A 21,674-nucleotide genomic window follows, 5' to 3' on the forward strand; every position below is an offset into this window, starting at 1 on the left:
TTCGTAAAGTAAACAAAGACAATTAAGTTTTTCCTATTTCAGAATTAATGCTTATAAACAATTATTCTAGGATTCATTATTTTTGTTCTCTTTATTCTCAAAAATGTAGTTTCGTTTGCGACAAAACATTTTATACTCAGACTGTTTGATCAATACACCGTCGTCTGCCAATTTTTACTTAAAAAAGTAATAGGGTTGTACCTTAGAAGAAAAATATCGAAAAATAATGGAATAATGGGCTCGGGGCTTTATTTTTTTTGTACTAGCTTTTACCCGCAGCTTCGCTTCTGTGAACTGACTACTCTAACCTATCCTACCCTACTCTACCCAACTCGCCCCTACTATACCCTATTTTTTTTTCTTTATAAGAACCTTCTCCTGGCAATAACAAATACAATAGAAAAAGAATTGGCCAAATTGGTCCAGGCATTCTTGAGTTATGCTCTTACTTATAGATTTAATACTTAGCTAATATTTAAAATCTACCAGAAGTAAAATACATTAATTGATCATCGGAATAAATGCAAAATCCTCTCTCGGTACTTTATACACATTTTACATTTGCTGCGCGATGTGTTTCTGCAAAAATATGCTAAGTCAAGGAGAGAGCATCTATCAGATTGGTATTTGAAGTAATTATCCGGAAGGTACTTTTTACATTTGGCCCGAATTTATTACAAATATAGTAACAATGAATATTGGTTCATATACATATAATAGGTACAGTAAAAATAATAACAACAAAATTATATTCAATAGAAACATACATTTAATCTCTACGTTGAGAACTTTTACTGAAAGAATGTGTTCTTACTTATAAAAAATGTGTTTTATATGACTGTTATATGAAAACATCTTGCGCCGTACTCAAATAAAATTGCGAAGGGTAACCTAGGGTAGGAACAGTATGATGATTAGGAACTTCCTTTTATTTATCTATCAATCATTAATTAGTTTTTCACATAGTAGTCAAGTTTTTAAAACAGTCTAATTAATTATTTAGGCTAAACATGCGATCAATAGTCGTAGACACAATTATCGATTCAAAGCAATCATCGATACCTTCTGCGCTCATGTTGTGACAGTTGGCATCCCTTAAATATTGACTGTGTTTGTCGTATTTCTTTTTCGCAGATGTTTTAAATAATTTCTGTGCTGATATTAATTAAAATAGTAGCTGTAATTTATAGCTTGAAGTGTTAGAGTAAAAATTGTTTTACAACAAAGTTATTTAATGTCGTAAATATGGCGCATTTGCAATACATGCCCGGAGATCCTCGTCTCGTCGATCAACTGGTTTATGAGTTAAAGTCGAAGGGTATTTTTGATCAGGTGAGATAAATAAGAGTATTATGTCTTGATGTTATACCCTTTGGGTGTACCTAGGGCTCGAGTCGCCATTTTTCAGTGACCTTGTGTCCCTTTCTTCAATCTCATTATCATCAGTACCAACTCCATTAATTCCATCAATTTAATACTTATTGGTATTTGTGAACTAAAATTAAGGATAACACACACTGTAAAATTTGCTTTCAAGCATACTTTGATCTTTATGAATTAGATACTTGACTCTGTTCATGACTTTAAGCTTTTGGCTCACAAATCTCACAATAGTCACAATATAATCAGATCAAACTAGTTAGCGTGCTATGCTTTGCGGATTTAATTTTAGTGTTTAGAACATATACAAGGTTTCTATTGCAATTTAGTAATATCAGGAACTTGGATAACACTGAAAATTTAATAAAAGGTCCTTGGAAACTCATCATCTGCCTAGCATTTTCCCAACTATGTTGGGGTTGGCTTCCAGTCTAACTGGATGCAACTGAGTACCAGTGTTTTACAGGGAGCTACTGCCTATCTGACATCAACCAGTAATATACATAGACCTGTCTAAGTAAATTACTAAATAATAAATTCTAGAACATTTTTGTGAAGCTTTTATCTTTTGTAAGAGATCTCATGATCTTTTAGACCTGAAGAAGCATTGAAAGTGTTTTTTTCTAATCATTTCTATATCTCCAGTTCATATAAAAGGTTCATATTGCATATGGATGAGATAGTAGTTAAATTGGTTTTATTTAAAATTATGATATCTCAACGTTTTAATTTTTGAAGCTCATTTATAAAAAAATATTTATTATAATTAATAAATGTCAATATAAGATAATCTATTAGTTATATTTCTTTCATTTTTCTTTTTTCTTCCCAATTAGCTAAAATTATGTCACTGTGAGTCAGTGTTTTACCAAGATGTCTCTCTATTCCAGTTCCGTAAAGACTGCATCGCAGACGTAGACACAAGGCCAGCTTACCAGAACTTGCGACAGCGCGTGGAGAACTCTGTGTCTTCGTTCCTGTCCCGCCAGTGCTGGAAGCCAGACCTCAACAAGAACCAGCTGCGGGAGAAACTTAGGAAACATATTCTTGAGTAAGTTGGAAAACTTTGTAAAACATCTTTTGAACAAACAACAACCGCAGTTGAAATTTTTAAGCATAAATTAAAACGTTGAACTGATAATTACTTGTAGCTATTTATTATAACATCTAAGTATTGTCTGTAGTTGCTATGTGAATCATTTGATAAATAGGTCATAATAATATAACAATAGAATGTAATAATGTGCAACCGAAAGATTACAGTTGTAATTTCTTCATATGTATTAATAACTTCATACTAAAATCGCATAACTATAATTACAGTGGCAACTACCTAGAGCAGGGAGTCGAAAGGATCGTGGATCAAGTGGTAAACCCAAAGGTTGCATCCGTATTCATACCACAAGTTGAAGACCTAGTGTACAACTACTTAGGCATATCTCGGAAGAAATCAGTCACTGCAGAAACTTCCAACGGAAAACTAAGCACAGATGATCTCCTACCCACAGACTTAGAAGCTGTTAGCCCAGGTTCAGTTAAGAGCAATGATGACAAGTCAGAAGCTATGGACGATGATTTTGGCGAAGAGAATAAAATGGATGTGGACATTAAAAATGAAGATAAAACCTCCATTTCAGAAATAGAAAAACCAAAAGTTGAAGGAGATTCACAACCCACAATCATTGAAATAAACACCGATTCTGATATGGAAACAGAAAAACCCATGACAATGCATGAAGATATAAAGCTTGAGAACATACCTCCGCCTGATAATAGCCCACCGAAAGTTGAACTCGAGAACATTGATATCGAAAAAATCGAACTTCCAAAAGAACCCAACATTGGTACTGAAGTGCCGAACCCTGGTGAAATACCACTTCCTAAGGATGACAAAGAGCAATTCTTCAAGCCAATAGGCGTCCCAAGTGACGATGATTCAAGCAGCGATTCATCTTTGCGTAGAAATATGTCGCCATTAACACCAATCCGAAATTATAACAACGAGAATTCTTGTGATGCCCAACAAGCGTTTGAAAATGATTCTGATAGCAAAAGCAATGACAAAAAAGAGCCTAGTTCTTTTAGGTTCGCTATAGATGCTAAGTCTGCTGAGAACAGTCAAGACGGAAAACCGGAAAAGAAAGATGCTGAGCAAGCAAACCTCGCTTATCAGTTCAATAATCAGGTGAACATTAACACGTTTAACACGCCATTGTACGACGACAGTTCAAACAGCAACAATTTACATATAGATTACGAGAGCGACGTCAACAGTAAGTTGAATGCAGAAAAAGTGCCAGAAGCAGATCAGAATTCAGAAGACAAGAGAGATAAGAAGAGTGATGACAGGAAAAGTAGCCACAAAAGCTCCCATAGGTCCAGGGATTCGCACAGACATTCTAGCAGCAAAGATAAAAGATCTGATTCTAAACAAGGCAACTCCCGAGACAGCAGCAGGCATGACAAGAAGTCTAAAGATGAGCACAGCAAATCTAAATCCAGTCATAGGGAAAGAGAGAAGTCCAGGGAGAGAAGCGATAAGAAGGATAGCAGGGATTCATCTAAACATAGGAGTTCTTCTCATAAGAGCAGTTCTAGCCACAGGGACTCGAAATCTCACCGAAGCTCAAGCTCCAGCCAGAAACACTCAAGTGAGAAAAGATCTTCAGATGACAAAAAGTCCTCTTCTAGCCAAAAATCTGAAAGAAGTTCGGAGAAAAGTTCCGACAGAAGCTCTAGAGACAAAAGGGACTCAAAATCCAGCTCTCATCGATCAGACAAAGATAGGAAGAGTAGCAGCAGTAGGAGCAAACATGATGACAAAGATAAGAAAAAGGAAAAGAAAGAAACTGACGACCATTACAGTTTGTCTGGTAGAGGGAATCACGGAAGACGGTCTACCGATAGAGATTCCAACGATGGCAGCTCTTCGTCCAAAGGATCCCAAAATCAATCTGGAACAAAACCGACGGAAAACAAGAAAGAATCGAAAGGTTCAAGCTCTAAATCAGATAATACGTCAACAACTAGTGGTGAATCTACTAGCCCGAGTGACAAAGAACATGGAATTATCACAGCTAATGAGACTAAAAATAACCAAAAACCTATAAGAGTTGAAAATCACTTAGAAACTCCCATCGCCAGTCCTCCAAGACTGCCTTTCGTGCCGGATGTCACGTTAAAGAAACCAAAATTCGCAGCTAACTTGGAAGAAGCAAAACGGATGATGAAAATGAGGAAGTTCCTAGATGAAGAACAGAAGAGAATGAACCAAGAGGCTGCGTTACTTCTTGAATTTCAAGCTAATGTTAGGCCCAGTTTGAGTCAGGTCTACTCTAGTATTCCTGGGCCTGAGTTAGAATTTGCTTGCATAGCTCACGAAGTCAACAATATAGTTCAAAGTAAAATAACTAAAACAGAACACGTTTCGGAAGAAACTGTTCCTTTAGAACCCAAAGTAACAGATTCTGAAAGCAACATTAAAGACGTAACAACCAAAATCATGCAAACCGCTGATAAAAACAAAGTAACAAATGAAATTATTGATGAACTCGAAGAAACTCTAACTAACGACTCACAAATGTTTGATGAAACAGACACGAAACCTACGACTCCAGACAAGAATGAAACTTACAACGAAAACAAACCATTTTCTCAACTCATGGAAGAAATATCAGAATACAGTAAAGCTTCAGAGAAAAATAAGAAAGACGCGTTAGACAATTTAGTCGATGATGACAAGAAACGCACAGAATATTTTGAAGTAACTATCATTACAGAGGAATTATCCGAAACCGATGATTCTATTGCGGAACCCATGCCTGAAGCTGTGGTTAAACCTGAACAAGAAATTATAGAAAACCCCGAAAATCCCCAACCTGAAATTACCGAAAACCCTGAACGAGAAATATCTAAAGATTCTAAAGTTGAAGTAATCGAAGATATTAAAATCGAAATAGTTGAAGTTCCTAAAGTCGAAATAACCGAAATCCCTGAAGTCGAAATAACCGAAATCCCTAAAGCCGAAGTAATTGCAAATCCCGAACCTTCTGAACCAGCCAAAAAAGAAGAAGAAACCTTAAAATACTTTGCTGAACACGAGAAATTCGACGCAGAACTAAAAAGACACCAATACAGCGACTTCCTAAAATCCTACACTGAAAGAAATCTAGTCTCCGACAAAATTCACGTAATAAACTGCGACCCTTACGAAGAAAATATCATCAAAGAAGTCTGCTCTTCGTTCGGGAATTTCGAAGTAATAAACTACTTCAAAAATGGCCATTTGAAACTGCCAAAAACATCTAAAAATGTTATTAAAAACGTGAACTTGGCTTCAGAAATATCATTGCCTGTTGACAATTCTTGTGGGTCCAAATCTCCTTCATTGGTTTTCAGTCCGGTGAAATCTGAATGTTCTTTCGAACTATCAAGTGATTATGATGCCAAATTAGAAGAGATGGTGAACAAAACATCCCGTCAAGAAGTGATGGAAATCATACTTGGCAACGTTATAGATGAGAATCCTTCCATAGATTATTGTACCGAGTCGAGTATTGATAACGACTTGAATCTTAAACGGAAGATAGTTGAAGATGGTCCGGAGAATAATAATAAACATGTCTTGAAGAAAGTTAGGAAACTGAGCGATTCTGATCAGATTTCATCAACTACTGAAGGTGAGTTTCTATTTGTATTTTTTATGCACCTGCGAAAGTTAAGGTAAACTGTGTATGTACTCAATGCAAAGTTTTTTTTTTATCTGTCTATTTGCTATACTTTCAAGGTAGAACCAATGAACGGACTATGTAAAAAATGCGGCTAGGGAGAAATTTATACATTTTATCTGTATACTTAGTTGAAGAATTAGTAGGATATGAGTATTTGCTATTTAGAAACACAAGTATACAATGTAAAATATAAAACATGTATTTTACGTTGACCCATATTTGACAAACAATGCATAAAAATGCTACAGCAAAAAGATATTTATTACAAAAATCTCACAGTACCCTATAATCTCGTCTTTGCGATTTATTTAAACATAAAATTGATGCTGAAACGAGATGGTTTGCTAAATATTTCAGAAAGTGAAGAGATTTCAAACAACAATAGGGTATCCCAACCTACTAGGTCAAAGTACCTGGGTAGGGCACGACGGGTCGGCTTGGCAAGACCTAGGAGGAATAGTGAGTACTTGTGTTTGCATTTTGAAAAAAACGTCTAAATAGACGGGCTGTAGAGGTCACTAGTTACCTAAGAATAGTTTTTATTTTTTGGTAGGCTTATAGATATCTAAATTATTAGGCAATTAAAAAAAGATAATGTTACTGGTCTAGGAAAAAAAAATACCTACTGTAAAAAACTAAATGATTTGGCTTATTTAATCTGGGATCACCTATGGTTTCTTCACAGTTATTCAAACCCCAAAAGACTAAAATTACCCCATCTATTTCCAGATCTACCCAACAGTCCTTCAAGCGACAAATCGGTGGAGAATTACGAACAAAACACTCAAGCGACACCTACCGCACAAACGCCAAACGGGAAATTCAAAACTGTCACAAGGAACAAAGTTCAGAGATACGATACTTCTGATCTATACAAGCCGAAACTACATTATTTGTCCAGAAGAAATAATATCAGTTAAGTCATTTATTTTTGACCTTGATTTTTCTGTGTGAAAATGGCTAACATCCCCTGAAAATGGTACCATATATGTAACTTATTTTACCTTATAATGTGTACCTTGCTTTACCTTTCAATGGTTTATTTTTACCCTGAAAAGTAAGGTTGCCAACTCGGGATGATTGTTAATTTGTGTTGCCATACCAAAAAATGGTAGGCAGCTATATTTTTGGAGCTTAATATAATTTGTATAAAAGAAATATTAGTTATGTCTTAAACTTCATGCATAATCTTTTTGAAGATTTTATTGAGATTATAAATCTTTGTGAACTTAAAAACGTATTTTGACATTTCATTTTGCCTCTAAAAAGGTTGTATTGAAAGTTGCTTACTTCCTTGTGAGTGCAAAATGCTTCTTATTTCTGTACTGTGTACATTTCATGTTCGCTCGTAGAATTGTCTTTATTTCGTTATCCTACAGGCGAAAGGATGTATGTAAAATTTGAAAACACGCCTGTATTAATATTCCATTCTCAGAAAATTAAACTAAAGTAGATTATTTCTCTTTTAAATGCATATAAATTGCCATGAAATTTCTAATGAATCCTGCCTTTTTGTTTAAAAAGGAACAAATACGGAATGGTTTAAATTCATTGGGTAACACTCGGATCGTGGCTTAGGGTACTATTGTGGATAAAATGTGGATTTGGGAACTTAAATGATTCTTGTTAATAATGAATTTACAACCAAAAAGCAGCCTAGCTAGGGATTGCAAAAGTATGAATAATTTTGTAATTTGCTTCATAAATAGCAAAAATGATTTTCTTTTCTGGCAGCCCACAAAAGGTTTAATGAAAACCAGTGTTGCTAGTGCTGAAATTCTATAAGATTTGTGTACCTAATCCCTAGTGACGCCTTCAGTATTTCGCCATTTGATCTAATCACTGCCAGAAATCTAAATATCTGTATCGATTTTATCGGTTTCTGAATAAGATTTTTTTTCTCACTGTGATACAAGCAAAGTCTAATTCCAAATCGCCCCGAAATACTCGCAATTTTTTTTGGGACTTCTACGGAATATCTCTTCTAATAAAACGTAACTTTTAAATGTAGTAGCAATTTTAAGTCGACGAAGTATGATGTAGTATTAAATTAAATAAATATTTTATGAAAACTTTAATTAACTATTTCGTTATTTTATGATGTAATGTATTTTGCTTGGAGGGGAAGATTCTTTTATCAAAATTATGGCGTAATAATTAAGCCGCTGTATGTCGGAGCGCAGATATATGCGAGAAACAATTGTTTTTTTATGGTTCTAAAATCATAATTTGCACACAAATATAAAAAAATGGTGATATAATCTGACCATAATATTATAAAACCTATTACTATAAAAAATACCATCAATATATCAGTGATTGTGTTCAGCATGAATGAAATTATTTACCAATATACCTACTCGAATTTCTACGAATAAGTTCTATCACCAACTTGCAAACGTTTTATGCTTATTGTTATTACATTTTTTGCAAACTTCCCCGTTTAAGGAATATTGCTGTTTCCTAGTTAGGAACATTTAAAATTCTGTTCCCGACTAAGGAACTATTTAATATAATTGTTCCCGATTTGGGAACGTTCAGTTTAACATTATTTCAAACTGGGAATAATTTCCATGACATATTAGGATTCGAATACATTTGTTTGTTGTTTTCTATATTCATGAAATATTTTAATTAATTGTGAAACCATATAAACTCTGGAATACATTTATTATGGAACCTCAAACCTGTTCCCTAGTTTGATCTTTGTTATCAATCTTTTATTACTATATGTACTCCGTTTGAGTAGGCACTTAAAAGGTAGACAATATTGATATGACTTTTAATAAGAAAACTCAATAAAAAAAATTGATATGGCTAAAAACCTATGTTTAAAACAGTAAGTTAAACAATGGAATCCTAATTTTAAGCAGTAGTTTATTTTTTGAATACTTATTTCTATAAAAAATCGTATCAAGATAGTTTACGTTTGTAATAAGTGCCTAATCAAACAGATTACATAATTACAAGTGAGTAACTGATGAAATTTTATGTTTTCTTCATTTTAATAGTTACTAGATATTGTGTGATAAAAACCTGATATGTTCTGTATGGTTTTAAACATAGTAATATATTTAAGTTACAAAAAAATATTTAGGTAATGTGCAATTTACTGCAAAAGAAAGACAAGTTTATTTATATTTATTTCATTTTAATCTTGCCAAAATAATTACAGATTTCCACATATAAAAAGACATTTAAAAACGATTTATTAACAATCTGCCTGATGTGGAAAAAATATTCTCTATTGCTGTTTAAAACCGTTCTTTTGTAGTACCTTGCACATGCCTATATGAATATTAAAGCTTTGTACATATACAAACATATATCCCATGTTAAAATAATATGTAACGGTAGTACAGAGTGGAAAATAATCAGAATTTATATTGCAGAGTAACGACTTACTATACCCTTAGTGGACACTTGAACAAATAATAACTAAAACTACCACAAGACTGGTTCTTTTTCTAAACTAGTTACTCAAAACATTATAGTAAATTATAGCCTAATAACTTATTTAAAATACCGAATAAAATCTTTTTTTCCTGCCCCGTTTCCAATTTTATTTGAGGTTGTGCATCCAAAAATATCTGCAAATCTAAAAAAGTCTGTGTATAATGATTTTAATGATCCTAATGTGGTCTGATTATTTTCGTCTCTGTAGTCCAATTTTCTATAATCACTCCCCTTGATAATCTGTCTATAATTTTACTACAACTCATGTAAGGGTTAGCCTTCCAAACTAGAAACTTGTATTCAAGGTTAGCATTAGTTCAGAAAATTGTCTCTTCCAAACGGTGATTTTGACATGTATCAATGTTTAGAATCACCGTATTTTTTCATGATTTTACTCCTCAATAACTAATCTTGTATTACTTTCTATTTAAATACTGTAGTATCCCAATTTGTTATCTGGATTTTTTATCAAAAAAATGGCGGGAGTCATGTGATTTTCAAATTGCAATGGCGATTCCCGCCTATTTATTTACATAGATAATAAATGTTTTAATTTGTATAGTAAATATTGTATAAGTTAGCTTCACCTACTAAATGATTTGACTGTGTTCTATCAGCCCTTTGTATTATAAAAATCGCGACGTTTGTTTGTCGTGAAACTATAATTTGTTGTTATAATTATAATAAAATATAATTTATTCGGAACGTACCTACTTGTGCTTTCAATTTCGTACCTATTTCCTTATTTTGTGGTATTATGAACTAATTGATTCGGTTATAACGTTTATGTCAGTTACCTCCAGTGTTAAAAGTTTAGTCTCTTAAAAAAACATGGCAGAATTGTCTGCTACTGACTATTTATACCACCTGTCTGTTTCCTCCAATCCTCCTATAGGTTCAAGGGTCGAAGTAATCTCATTAGGAATAATTCTGCAGCGCCAACTCTCAGGTCACCTGACGGAACACCTACCTTCTTGCTAATTGCACCGTAATTACTAATTAAGTGTTTGGAACACAAAACTTGACATTATCTGTGAATGTCAGAGCCTGTAAGGTCATTTTATCGGTCGTTGATAAGGCGGTCTGATGGCTGCGGTATTATTATCTTGATTGATTCACTTGCTCAGTTTATATTTGTCATAAACGCAAACCCTGGGTTCCAGGTTCGAGTCCAGGATATTTTTTTTAAATGTCATGTAAAAGTGTTATTTCCATACCTAAACATGGTAAACGTCATTTAGGCACCTGCTTACCTACGGCCAGTTTCTTCATTAAAAGTTAAACTCAAAGTAATGTCTAAAATAAAAGTAACGGTCAAATTCGTTTTTTCAAGGCTAAAGTGACAGCAAAACTAATAGAAAAAACTAACTTGACCGTAACTTTTGCTTTAGACATTACTTTGGCTTTAACTTTTGATGAAGAAACTGGCCGTTACACTGTTAAAATTATTTCAATTATTTCAGCGCGCCATTAGGCACGCGATACAGTCATTTATCGATTATTTCAATAACTGTCTGCTACTGTATTTCATAGTGCACAATCTAGTTCTAGTCAATCTAGTCTAGGAACGAGTGGGTGAAATCATTGTGCAAGATAACTCAAGCTCACAGCTCTAATTAATGTCTGTCTGCTGCTAATAGAGATTACGAAACGTTAATTTTATTTTGTATATCAAAGCAAAACATTCACAAATGGTTATTATGCTAATTTATATACATCTTGATATCTGCATGTTTCATTAAAAGTGAAATAACAAAATAGTTTTAATACCTACAGATGCCGGCACGGATATTGGGCTCTCGGCGGAAGAGTGGGGATCGCTTTGCGCACCCGTACGCATAAGGCAATAAGGCAGTAAATCGCTTCTGCGCAGGTGAAGGTCATGGCTCGATATCCGTGCCGATAACTGTACTAGGTACTTTCGTTTAAAAGTTTATGAATCAAACGTCACCCGTAGTCTATGGGCCACTCGTCAATGGAAGGAACAAGTCAATTAAACATGGCTAGGCTAGGTCATGGCTGGCAGACTGGCCGTCTGGTAGGTATTTAGTATGCCAGACTGAGGTCAGACTTTCGTCTCAACGGCTAATAAAGGACATTGTTCCGGCTCCATACATGTTCTGCCTAAGAACCGTTCGAATTTAAAGTGACTTCTATAAACTCTTAAAATTATATGGAATCCTATGAAATAAGTTTTCACGAACGGACACTTCAGGAAACTAAAATAATTACGAAAAAAGTTAATATTTTGAGGTTATAAATAAAAAATAACCAAGCTTGCGTGAAATATCAGAGTAGTATTATCAAACTACACTATACAAAATATCAACAATACTATGTACAGCTCTATATGTTCTCTTCTAGATCTAGGAAAAGACTACTCTATTAGATACTAGGAAAAGAGATACTACCTAGTCAAGTTTAAGATAATTCTTTGACAATTATCATTTTACAAAGTTGCATTTTCTGTCTGTCCCTATGAATGCTTAGATTTGGGTGCGATTTTTTTTAATAGATAGAGTAGGTCAAGAGGAAGGTTTGTACACTAAGGTTTTACATTGCCACCGTGCGAAGACGGGGCGTGTGGCTAGTTTTCATAAATGCTTAGAATTTTTATGAAAATCAACTACCTAAACGCTTTTGCTTTCAACGTTACGTTTCTTAATATAACCCGCGGTCCAAGAAGGCACTGAAGGCACTGAAGGTCCGGAACCAAGAAGGCACAGACAGACCATACTAAAAATGTCATTACCACACAAAATAATTTAACAGTTAAAGTAAGGTTTACCAATAACAATGAAAGAGGTTTTCGAAGATGTGTAATAAAACAATATTTATATTCAATTAAAGGTTTTTAATCATCAATATTTCTCAATAATATATTATCTAAGAACTGTGCAGGGGGTTCAATTGAATTTTGGTATCTCGCCCAGCTTATCCATTGTTGTATGCAACGAAGTATTTCTTCGTTTTCTAATACCAAAGAACCTCCAGCAGATCCACAATTCACACAATATAAACTATATTCTGCATCCATTGTTGTAATTATAATACAACTAAATTCGATCACAGACAGAGCAATATCCGAAAATGCCAGGAAAATCCTTTTCCTTTACACACAGCCGAGTCTACCAAGTACGCAATCTAATCGGAGTCCGTAATCAAGCCAAAGTTGTTAGAATAAAACCATGAAACGCATAGAAAATCACAAAGAAACGATAGTTGCAAAGCAATCAAACCATTGACATAATTATATTCTAATCAAACTGACTACTAGCAAACTGACTGAAGTACACCAGTGTTGCCAATTACGAAAGTATAAAGCCCCCAGTACACATTGGCCCTAGCGTGGCCAATACACGCCATCACCAATGTGTACACGGGGTATTGGTGCATGTTGGTGGACATTTGTCAAGGTTGGCGCGCATTCGGCGAGGTTTTTTGGGCACACATCAAAGGAATCGTGGCCCAGCTTGGCGTGTGGTGTTTACACATTCGGCCAATGTTTAGTTCGTCACTGACCGCTGAGAATAGTACACTTTTGTGTTGCGTGTAAAAATGAATATAGTAGTAAATATAGTAGTGTAGTATAATACGATTAGATTGCGTATTAAAGATAGAAGTGTATGGAAGAAGAAAACATGCTGCGCCGACCCCAAATAAAATTGGGATAAGGGCAGGAGGATGATGATGATAGTAGTGTAGTATAATATAAATATATATAGTAGATAGTGTACAGATAAATAGCCGCAGCCTTAATTACTTCGACGTCCATCGCAAGTGGTTTGCCAGGCAGCAATGAGCCATGCTCCAATGTGTTAACACTATTTGATCGTGGCACTACATTTGTGCATCGCAATGGTTGGCCCAACACAGGCCAATGTGTGCAGGGGGCTTAATACTCGAATGCCAAGCTAGAAATTCGCGATTTCGCTTAAAAAAATATAGAATACTAGTATTTTTCTAGCTAGTCAGTTTAAGTATTTAAATGAATAAAGTGTTACCAACTAATTTTAATAACCGATTTCGGAAAGGAGGTTCTCAATTCGATCCGTATTTACCGAAATTGCGAAATCTTCCGAAACTGGCAGCACTGGCTGACGGAAACATTTTATAAGGCATCAATAATTGTGACCCTACTTTTTATTTGGAATTTATTTATTTGAAGTGTCCGTGGAATACTAAAATATGTTTTAAACAATATAAAAATAAATAAAAATTATAGTATAATTTATATTCACATCGGTTCTTAGGCCAAAATTGAACAATGTCCTTTTTTTATGTAGCTCAATTCGACGAACGGTTACGTCAAAGGGTCATTACCATCTTGTGTGGTCCCTTTATGAGACCTTCCTGTTATCCTTTTACTTACATTAGGTATTCGATGCTGCGAAGTACATTTGGAGATTCCAGAAAACCTGAAAAAAGATTCGTTGCCTATGAGACTCTTTACTTTGATGGAATAGGTAGAGTCTCCTCTTCTCGTGGTAAATCGACAAGATTTTAATAGGTATCTATAAAACATCGTTTAGTTACCATTTTATAAATAGGTAGGTAGGTACCTATCTACCTAAAATATCTTTTTATACAACATTATGGCAATAAAATTGAGTTCCAAAATCCGCAACGGAACAAATAAAACTGGTCATTGGCCAGCTTCTATTTGTGTGTCACGATTAATTCTGTCATTAGGTTATTGCCACTGCACATTTGAATTAAATTATGCAATCAGGAAATATGCAAACGAGCAATTTTAAACTTTATAGCGAATTAGTTACGGTTGATATTAGCCTAGGACATGGAGGAGGTAACTTGATATTGTAATTGTTTATTTTGATATGAGAGAAGTAACCTAGTAACCGTTGATACGTCCGCAATGAGGATTTAATTCATGCACTCGTACTATTTTTGTTACTTTAATCGTACCTAAGCTTGTTTTTCCGGCCGTACTTTCCAGTTATTCACTGATTCACATGGAGATTTTTTTATTTAGATGATCGAAAAACAGAAATCGAAATCATAGGGTAAAGAAAACTCATCCTTAGCCGACAGTCTTGTAAAAAGGATGAGGGAAGGTAATGATCTACCTACCTATACGCACCTAGGTATTCTCTTCCTAGCATACATATGAAATATATTTATCCCTGTCCTTCCTTCCCCTTGCCCGCTCAGAATAGGAGCCAGATGATGGAGAGAGCACGGGCTGCTGGGCCCGAACCGGACATCGAACTGAAGACCTCGTGCACCGTAGACGCGCTTTGTGGTGCCTACACCAAACCAGCATGGTAACTATTCTACAATGAAGCATGCAAATTAAAAAAAAATACAAAGTTACAACTGTTAAATAGGTAGGTACCTACTACCAGTAAACTTTGTAGTTTACTACGTGGAAAAATTCATTCGAATTAACCGTTTCTGGAACATTAAACATGATAATGCGAATTGGTAATTTTAGCTTTGTTGCTAAAGCAATTTTTGTATTGTTGGTAGGCACTAAGTTACCTACTGTTTTGAACGGCTAACTTTAATGATAACAGCACAGGCATGAACTTGGTAGATACTAAGATAAGTAGACGCTCTTTAATTGATGGCCGATGGGTAATACCTATTACTAATAGGGGTGCTAGCTTTTATCGGTCTCCCTAAAAGTGAACTATTTACTTATTACTTACATGCCTTCGCCCCGTAATAATTCTTTATCCTATCTCTTGGGGATCCACCGACCTCTTGACCAAGTTTTATCTAGATTTTTTTATGTAGGTAGTTAAGTAGACATACGAATATATTTATAGGCCATATAATATACTATAAATATGAATGAAGATAACATAAAATAGAGGCATGTTTTTGACGTAGCAGTCAGACAGGGTCAGCCAGACTACTGGATTGTTCGTCCGCAGATAAGAATAAATTATGTAAAACTTTATTATTATTTAATAAAAATATTGGATGAGTAACTCGTTTATAGTGCTTTATAAAATTCGCACATTTGACGCTAGATTGCTGCTGATTTTTTATAGAGTTGTGAACTTGTAATACCTACTTAAAGTTGAGCCTTTTTGTTGGAATTCAAAAAGCATCCGAGTTGAGATAGAGAGGTCGGATTAAACAGAAGACAAAAGGATCCAGAATAAAGAGTTGCTAGTCTGTGAGAGAGACCATATAGATAAACAAAGTTCTTTCAAACTTAAACACTAGGTACAAGCCTACGTACCTATAACATGCAGCTCAGTGTAACTGTTCCAAGACAACCCTAGGCTGTAAAAATTTTCGTTTTTCCTAACATATATAAATACCGCAGGCTTCCCCCGGAGGGGAAGAGGTTGCGCCCCGCCATCCGCGCAACCCTGTAGAGCTCGTCACCTTACTGGACGCTCTTCCACCTTAGAGGGCCATGCATTAACTTTACTATTAGTCCCGCCTAATAAAAACTAGGGACAGGGGTAGACGGGACGTCAGCAAATCAAATCAAACTTAACATGCAGGGTACAAATTGAATAACAGATACTAGTAGAGAGTGAGAGGAGTAGCAACCCTACCTAACATAAAATATACATAACGCTTGCGTACAACAATGTATGTTTCAATCTACACTTTAAAACTACAATCCCCGATTAGCGACATGGGCTACCACAGGGCAGTTGGCATGTCGTACGTGTACCGCCAGGACTAACACAGAAGATTCTAGCGGTCACGTTCCCTATGTTCTAAATGTCTCACCCAATCCTAAGGCAGGGTACTACGAAGTACAACTGCCATTGGGCAAGACAGTCTCCAGCCATGCTGGGCGCGTGCTCATATTAAGCCCCATCGCGAGCCTATTCACCCTTTACTGGTATATACAAATCTAACGCAAGCGCAGTGTATCGTCGGTCGGTGGCAACTTTCCTTAGAAGCGCTATTGGTATACACCGAAGTGGTATTTCGTCACTTCCTCTTCCTTTAATCTGCCCCGTTCTTGACAGGCATCGGCAATCCCCCAAACCTAGCCTGTCCAGTATGCGTGTCTTGTCATCTACCACCGTAATATCCAAAATGGGCCCTAAGGTATGGTGGCAGCTGACGCGGCACGATCTCTAGCGTCCCTCGGGACGGGTCTAACGTTCAGTTTTAGCTTGGTTGGTGAAGCCTACCCCCCTCCCTGGAAGAGTGCGTACAACAAATGCAAGACAAGGCCAGCTGCCGGTTTGTCAGTCCATGAGAAGTAGCTTTAACTAGCGTTTGGTTCATTTGGATCCCGGTACCAGATAAAGTATAGTTATAAATAGCGCACGGCATACGGCTAGTGCCGTTTAGTAAATATATTGCGATCTGTCAATGCGGTTCTGCCTTCTAAATGTGTATTCGATATGATAGTATTCATGCCCTAGTCCACGGCAATGTTGTGGGTGTGTAGGTGTATTATTAATGCAAGTGTAGTAGAAGGCCTTCTCCGCCTCCCTATAACCAAACGCATGTCAGAGGTACCTCAATGTAGTCAAGAGAGAATATGCCAGACAGATACATATATTTAGAAGCGCAATACATAAATGAAAGCTCAGTTTCCTTACGCTTACGCCAGTGCACAGTATCATTACGCTTATTGCCAAGTCTCGTTTTACGCTTTGCTATAATTAAGTTCAAATATCAAAGTAATTAGAAATAACAGCCTTGGGATGCCAGTCACGGTCTTTGGTATACCTGGAGCCAATGTAATAATAGGGATCACTCACCAGATATCTGCTCATAGTAACTTGTATTCGTCTTACTCACCGGACCATCACCAAACACGGTACTCACACATTCTTCCCGCATCACTTACTTGATAGAAACTATTATATCTTCAATATAGACTCCCTAATAGACTCGACTACAGTATTTGGTTACTAGTACACTTCGTGACTCAGCTCCGACTATCCCCATTTCAGTTTCCTCCAAACCCTTGTGGCCTGCTACCCCTTCCTAGATCCTCGCAAGTCCCACCTTCGGCGCTGACTCCACCCTGTTCTTAAGGTCCTGTTTCACGTATTCGTTTATTTGTTGCGAGATAGATTTATTAGTCTTTTTGTACACATTCTCAATTGTTCTAAGTATCGCTGTCGGGGTCCATTTGGCATTTGGCACATGTGCACTTCTATTCAATACTGAGTCCTTTGTCTCAAGGTCCTAATTGCCTTAACGGTTGGCATCGCTTGTAAGTTCTGCTTAGCACATGTTTGATTGCTTTGCTGTGAGAAACTTTCAGACCCTTAAAATATTTTGTTAAGTTTTTATTGCACTCCATGTCAGCCGGCAAATATCCCTACCCATAAAATAGAAAGTTAATGTGTTCTTAAGAGGCCCGTCATCGTGGCGCCTTGTAAAATAAATTAATATTATTTGATAATAATTAGGGCTAGGTGACGACAGTCACATTCCCCCCTCTGAAAATCAGACGCGTGACGCAGTACAGCGTATGAGATTTCACAATAGGCCGGAGAGCTCCTAGCATCAGTCAGTTAAAACATAAGGCTTTTCTAACGGAATATTTCCACCAATAAGATTCTTACTAGACGAAACAACGTTTTGATGAAATCACACTGGTTCCGGTCTAGTAGAAGAATCTGCGCATGCTTATAAGTTGAATATACATACCAGAGTTTCTTCTACTAGAGCTTTTCATTACAGCACCGCGTTACCTTCCCTTATCAACTCAGCCTACTACAGCTGCTGCAAATAGTTATTGCAGCATTTTTATCCTGGAATAGTTCGCACATGCACTAATTAGAAGTTGATTCTAATTGGAAGTTAATATAATGATAGTTGTATAATTTATTTATAAGAATGTAAAAATTCGTCCCAACTGGGTTTACCCCCCTCCGATTCTAAGAGGATAGAGCCGGTTGTAAATCAACTAATAAGACAGAACATTGAACAAACATTAATTCAGTTCTCTTTTTTTTCCAACCGATTTAAATGGAAATACCAATATACCTATGTCTGTCATTAAAAGATACACTGTGCATTCCACTATCTATCGATTAACTCAAATAATTTGGAAACTTAGCTTCAGAACCGCATCCACACTAGGGCTGCTAGTACGTCGATACATCAGCCGACGAACGCGCACGACGATTTTGATGAAACTTTGAACCCAAGCGACGCAGATTTATGCCGAAACTACATAATATGTAGGCTCGTACATGAAGACTGTTAGTGTCCTGGAATTTAAAACATAACCAGCCAAGTATCTATTTACAGAATACAGAGGCTATCAATGGCCACACAATATATTGTTTTCCTACGTGTGGAGGAATTACAAAGATTAATATTTAAATCACACGTAAATACAACTTAGAGGGAGCTGTCGCTTCGTCAGTTAAACCAAAAGTAATTATATACGTCGTTATATACTTATATAGAAGCGGGGTGTATAGCCATGACGTTTATTTTCTTTAAAGTAGGTACGCTCAGTATTCTTACACTAATTCTATCCTTACGCTTATGCAAATACGCAGTGTCATAACGCTTATTGATACAGTTTTACGCTTATAGTGAAATTTCAGAAGAACATTATTTTAATATTTAAGAACCAACGTCCTGCCTCTAGCCATCTGCCAATTTTTTCTGTCCTAGTATTTCACATATTCATTTCTTTCATAATTACAATCACATACATAAATACCTCTAGGCTGCACATTTTTGTTAGGGACTCGAACCCATAACTGTATTTCCATCCATAAGGATGTACAATTCACGCCCTTGGTAATATATGGGAATCGAACCCATTACCGTAAATCATAACCGTAGTTATATTTCTCTTAATTTTTTTTTCATCATCTTTCACCTCTAGCCAGAGTCTAGGTCTTCGTTAGGGAATCGAACCCATAACTAAAATTCGTCGTTATTATGACTCGTTTTATACAACATTTCTGTTAGTTAGTCGAACCCGCAACCGTAATCATCGCCATATGAAATCATCACAGTTCATCACGTTGTACAAAAAAATCACAGGGAATCGAACCCAATGCTGTTTTATTGCCGTAATGCCTCGTCTAGGACCATAAGTATGAAATCAAATCTACGTTGTGTTTTTGTGTAGTAACCGATTTAGATCTTTTATTCTCGTTGCACTGATGTGAATCAGTACATTTAATGACGAGAATCCTGGTCACGGCACCAAATGTAACTGTTCCAAGACAACCCTAGGCATAAAAATAAAATTCGCACATTTGACGCTAGATTGCTGCTGATTTTTTATAGAGTTGTGAACTTGTAATACCTACTTAAAGTTGAGCCTTTTTGTTGGAATTCAAAAAGCATCCGAGTTGAGATAGAGAGGTCGGATTAAACAGAAGACAAAAGGATCCAGAATAAAGAGTTGCTAGTCTGTGAGAGAGACCATATAGATAAACAAAGTTCTTTCAAACTTAAACACTAGGTACAAGCCTACGTACCTATAACATGCAGCTCAGTGTAACTGTTCCAAGACAACCCTAGGCTGTAAAAATTTTCGTTTTTCCTAACATATATAAATACCGCAGGCTTCCCCCGGAGGGGAAGAGGTTGCGCCCCGCCATCCGCGCAACCCTGTAGAGCTCGTCACCTTACTGGACGCTCTTCCACCTTAGAGGGCCATGCATTAACTTTACTATTAGTCCCGCCTAATAAAAACTAGGGACAGGGGTAGACGGGACGTCAGCAAATCAAATCAAACTTAACATGCAGGGTACAAATTGAATAACAGATACTAGTAGAGAGTGAGAGGAGTAGCAACCCTACCTAACATAAAATATACATAACGCTTGCGTACAACAATGTATGTTTCAATCTACACTTTAAAACTACAATCCCCGATTAGCGACATGGGCTACCACAGGGCAGTTGGCATGTCGTACGTGTACCGCCAGGACTAACACAGAAGATTCTAGCGGTCACGTTCCCTATGTTCTAAATGTCTCACCCAATCCTAAGGCAGGGTACTACGAAGTACAACTGCCATTGGGCAAGACAGTCTCCAGCCATGCTGGGCGCGTGCTCATATTAAGCCCCATCGCGAGCCTATTCACCCTTTACTGGTATATACAAATCTAACGCAAGCGCAGTGTATCGTCGGTCGGTGGCAACTTTCCTTAGAAGCGCTATTGGTATACACCGAAGTGGTATTTCGTCACTTCCTCTTCCTTTAATCTGCCCCGTTCTTGACAGGCATCGGCAATCCCCCAAACCTAGCCTGTCCAGTATGCGTGTCTTGTCATCTACCACCGTAATATCCAAAATGGGCCCTAAGGTATGGTGGCAGCTGACGCGGCACGATCTCTAGCGTCCCTCGGGACGGGTCTAACGTTCAGTTTTAGCTTGGTTGGTGAAGCCTACCCCCCTCCCTGGAAGAGTGCGTACAACAAATGCAAGACAAGGCCAGCTGCCGGTTTGTCAGTCCATGAGAAGTAGCTTTAACTAGCGTTTGGTTCATTTGGATCCCGGTACCAGATAAAGTATAGTTATAAATAGCGCACGGCATACGGCTAGTGCCGTTTAGTAAATATATTGCGATCTGTCAATGCGGTTCTGCCTTCTAAATGTGTATTCGATATGATAGTATTCATGCCCTAGTCCACGGCAATGTTGTGGGTGTGTAGGTGTATTATTAATGCAAGTGTAGTAGAAGGCCTTCTCCGCCTCCCTATAACCAAACGCATGTCAGAGGTACCTCAATGTAGTCAAGAGAGAATATGCCAGACAGATACATATATTTAGAAGCGCAATACATAAATGAAAGCTCAGTTTCCTTACGCTTACGCCAGTGCACAGTATCATTACGCTTATTGCCAAGTCTCGTTTTACGCTTTGCTATAATTAAGTTCAAATATCAAAGTAATTAGAAATAACAGCCTTGGGATGCCAGTCACGGTCTTTGGTATACCTGGAGCCAATGTAATAATAGGGATCACTCACCAGATATCTGCTCATAGTAACTTGTATTCGTCTTACTCACCGGACCATCACCAAACACGGTACTCACACATTCTTCCCGCATCACTTACTTGATAGAAACTATTATATCTTCAATATAGACTCCCTAATAGACTCGACTACAGTATTTGGTTACTAGTACACTTCGTGACTCAGCTCCGACTATCCCCATTTCAG

General features: G+C 36.7%; 1 protein-coding gene across 2 annotated transcripts; it reads left to right on the top strand.

Moving 5' to 3' along the window:
- Positions 1 to 1,069: 1,069 nt before the first annotated feature.
- LOC110376039 (biorientation of chromosomes in cell division protein 1-like 1) lies at positions 1,070 to 10,275 on the top strand. Of its 2 annotated transcripts, XM_021334367.3 has the most exons (5): positions 1,070 to 1,332; positions 2,271 to 2,431; positions 2,704 to 6,059; positions 6,468 to 6,569; positions 6,840 to 10,275. In XM_021334367.3, exons 1-5 carry the CDS (start codon positions 1,246 to 1,248, stop codon positions 7,028 to 7,030), a joined length of 3,897 nt encoding a protein of 1,298 aa, XP_021190042.3. In that variant the 5' UTR covers positions 1,070 to 1,245; the 3' UTR covers positions 7,031 to 10,275. The 2 variants fall into 2 exon arrangements, with proteins under 2 accessions (XP_021190042.3, XP_021190044.3); XM_021334369.3 differs by lacking the exon at positions 6,468 to 6,569.
- The last annotated feature ends 11,399 nt before the right edge of the window (positions 10,276 to 21,674 follow it).

The sequence above is a fragment of the Helicoverpa armigera genome, chromosome 21 (assembly GCF_030705265.1).
Source record: "Helicoverpa armigera isolate CAAS_96S chromosome 21, ASM3070526v1, whole genome shotgun sequence".
NCBI classification, from domain to species: Eukaryota; Metazoa; Arthropoda; class Insecta; order Lepidoptera; family Noctuidae; genus Helicoverpa; species Helicoverpa armigera.

Coding starts and splice junctions, on each gene's coding strand:
- LOC110376039 (XM_021334367.3), top strand. CDS start 1,246: ATGGCGCATTTGCAATACATGCCCGGAGATCCTCGTCTCGTCGATCAA. Junction 6,060..6,467: donor GATTTCATCAACTACTGAAG/GTGAGTTTCTAT, acceptor TAAATATTTCAG/AAAGTGAAGAGATTTCAAAC. Junction 6,570..6,839: donor GGCAAGACCTAGGAGGAATA/GTGAGTACTTGT, acceptor ATCTATTTCCAG/ATCTACCCAACAGTCCTTCA.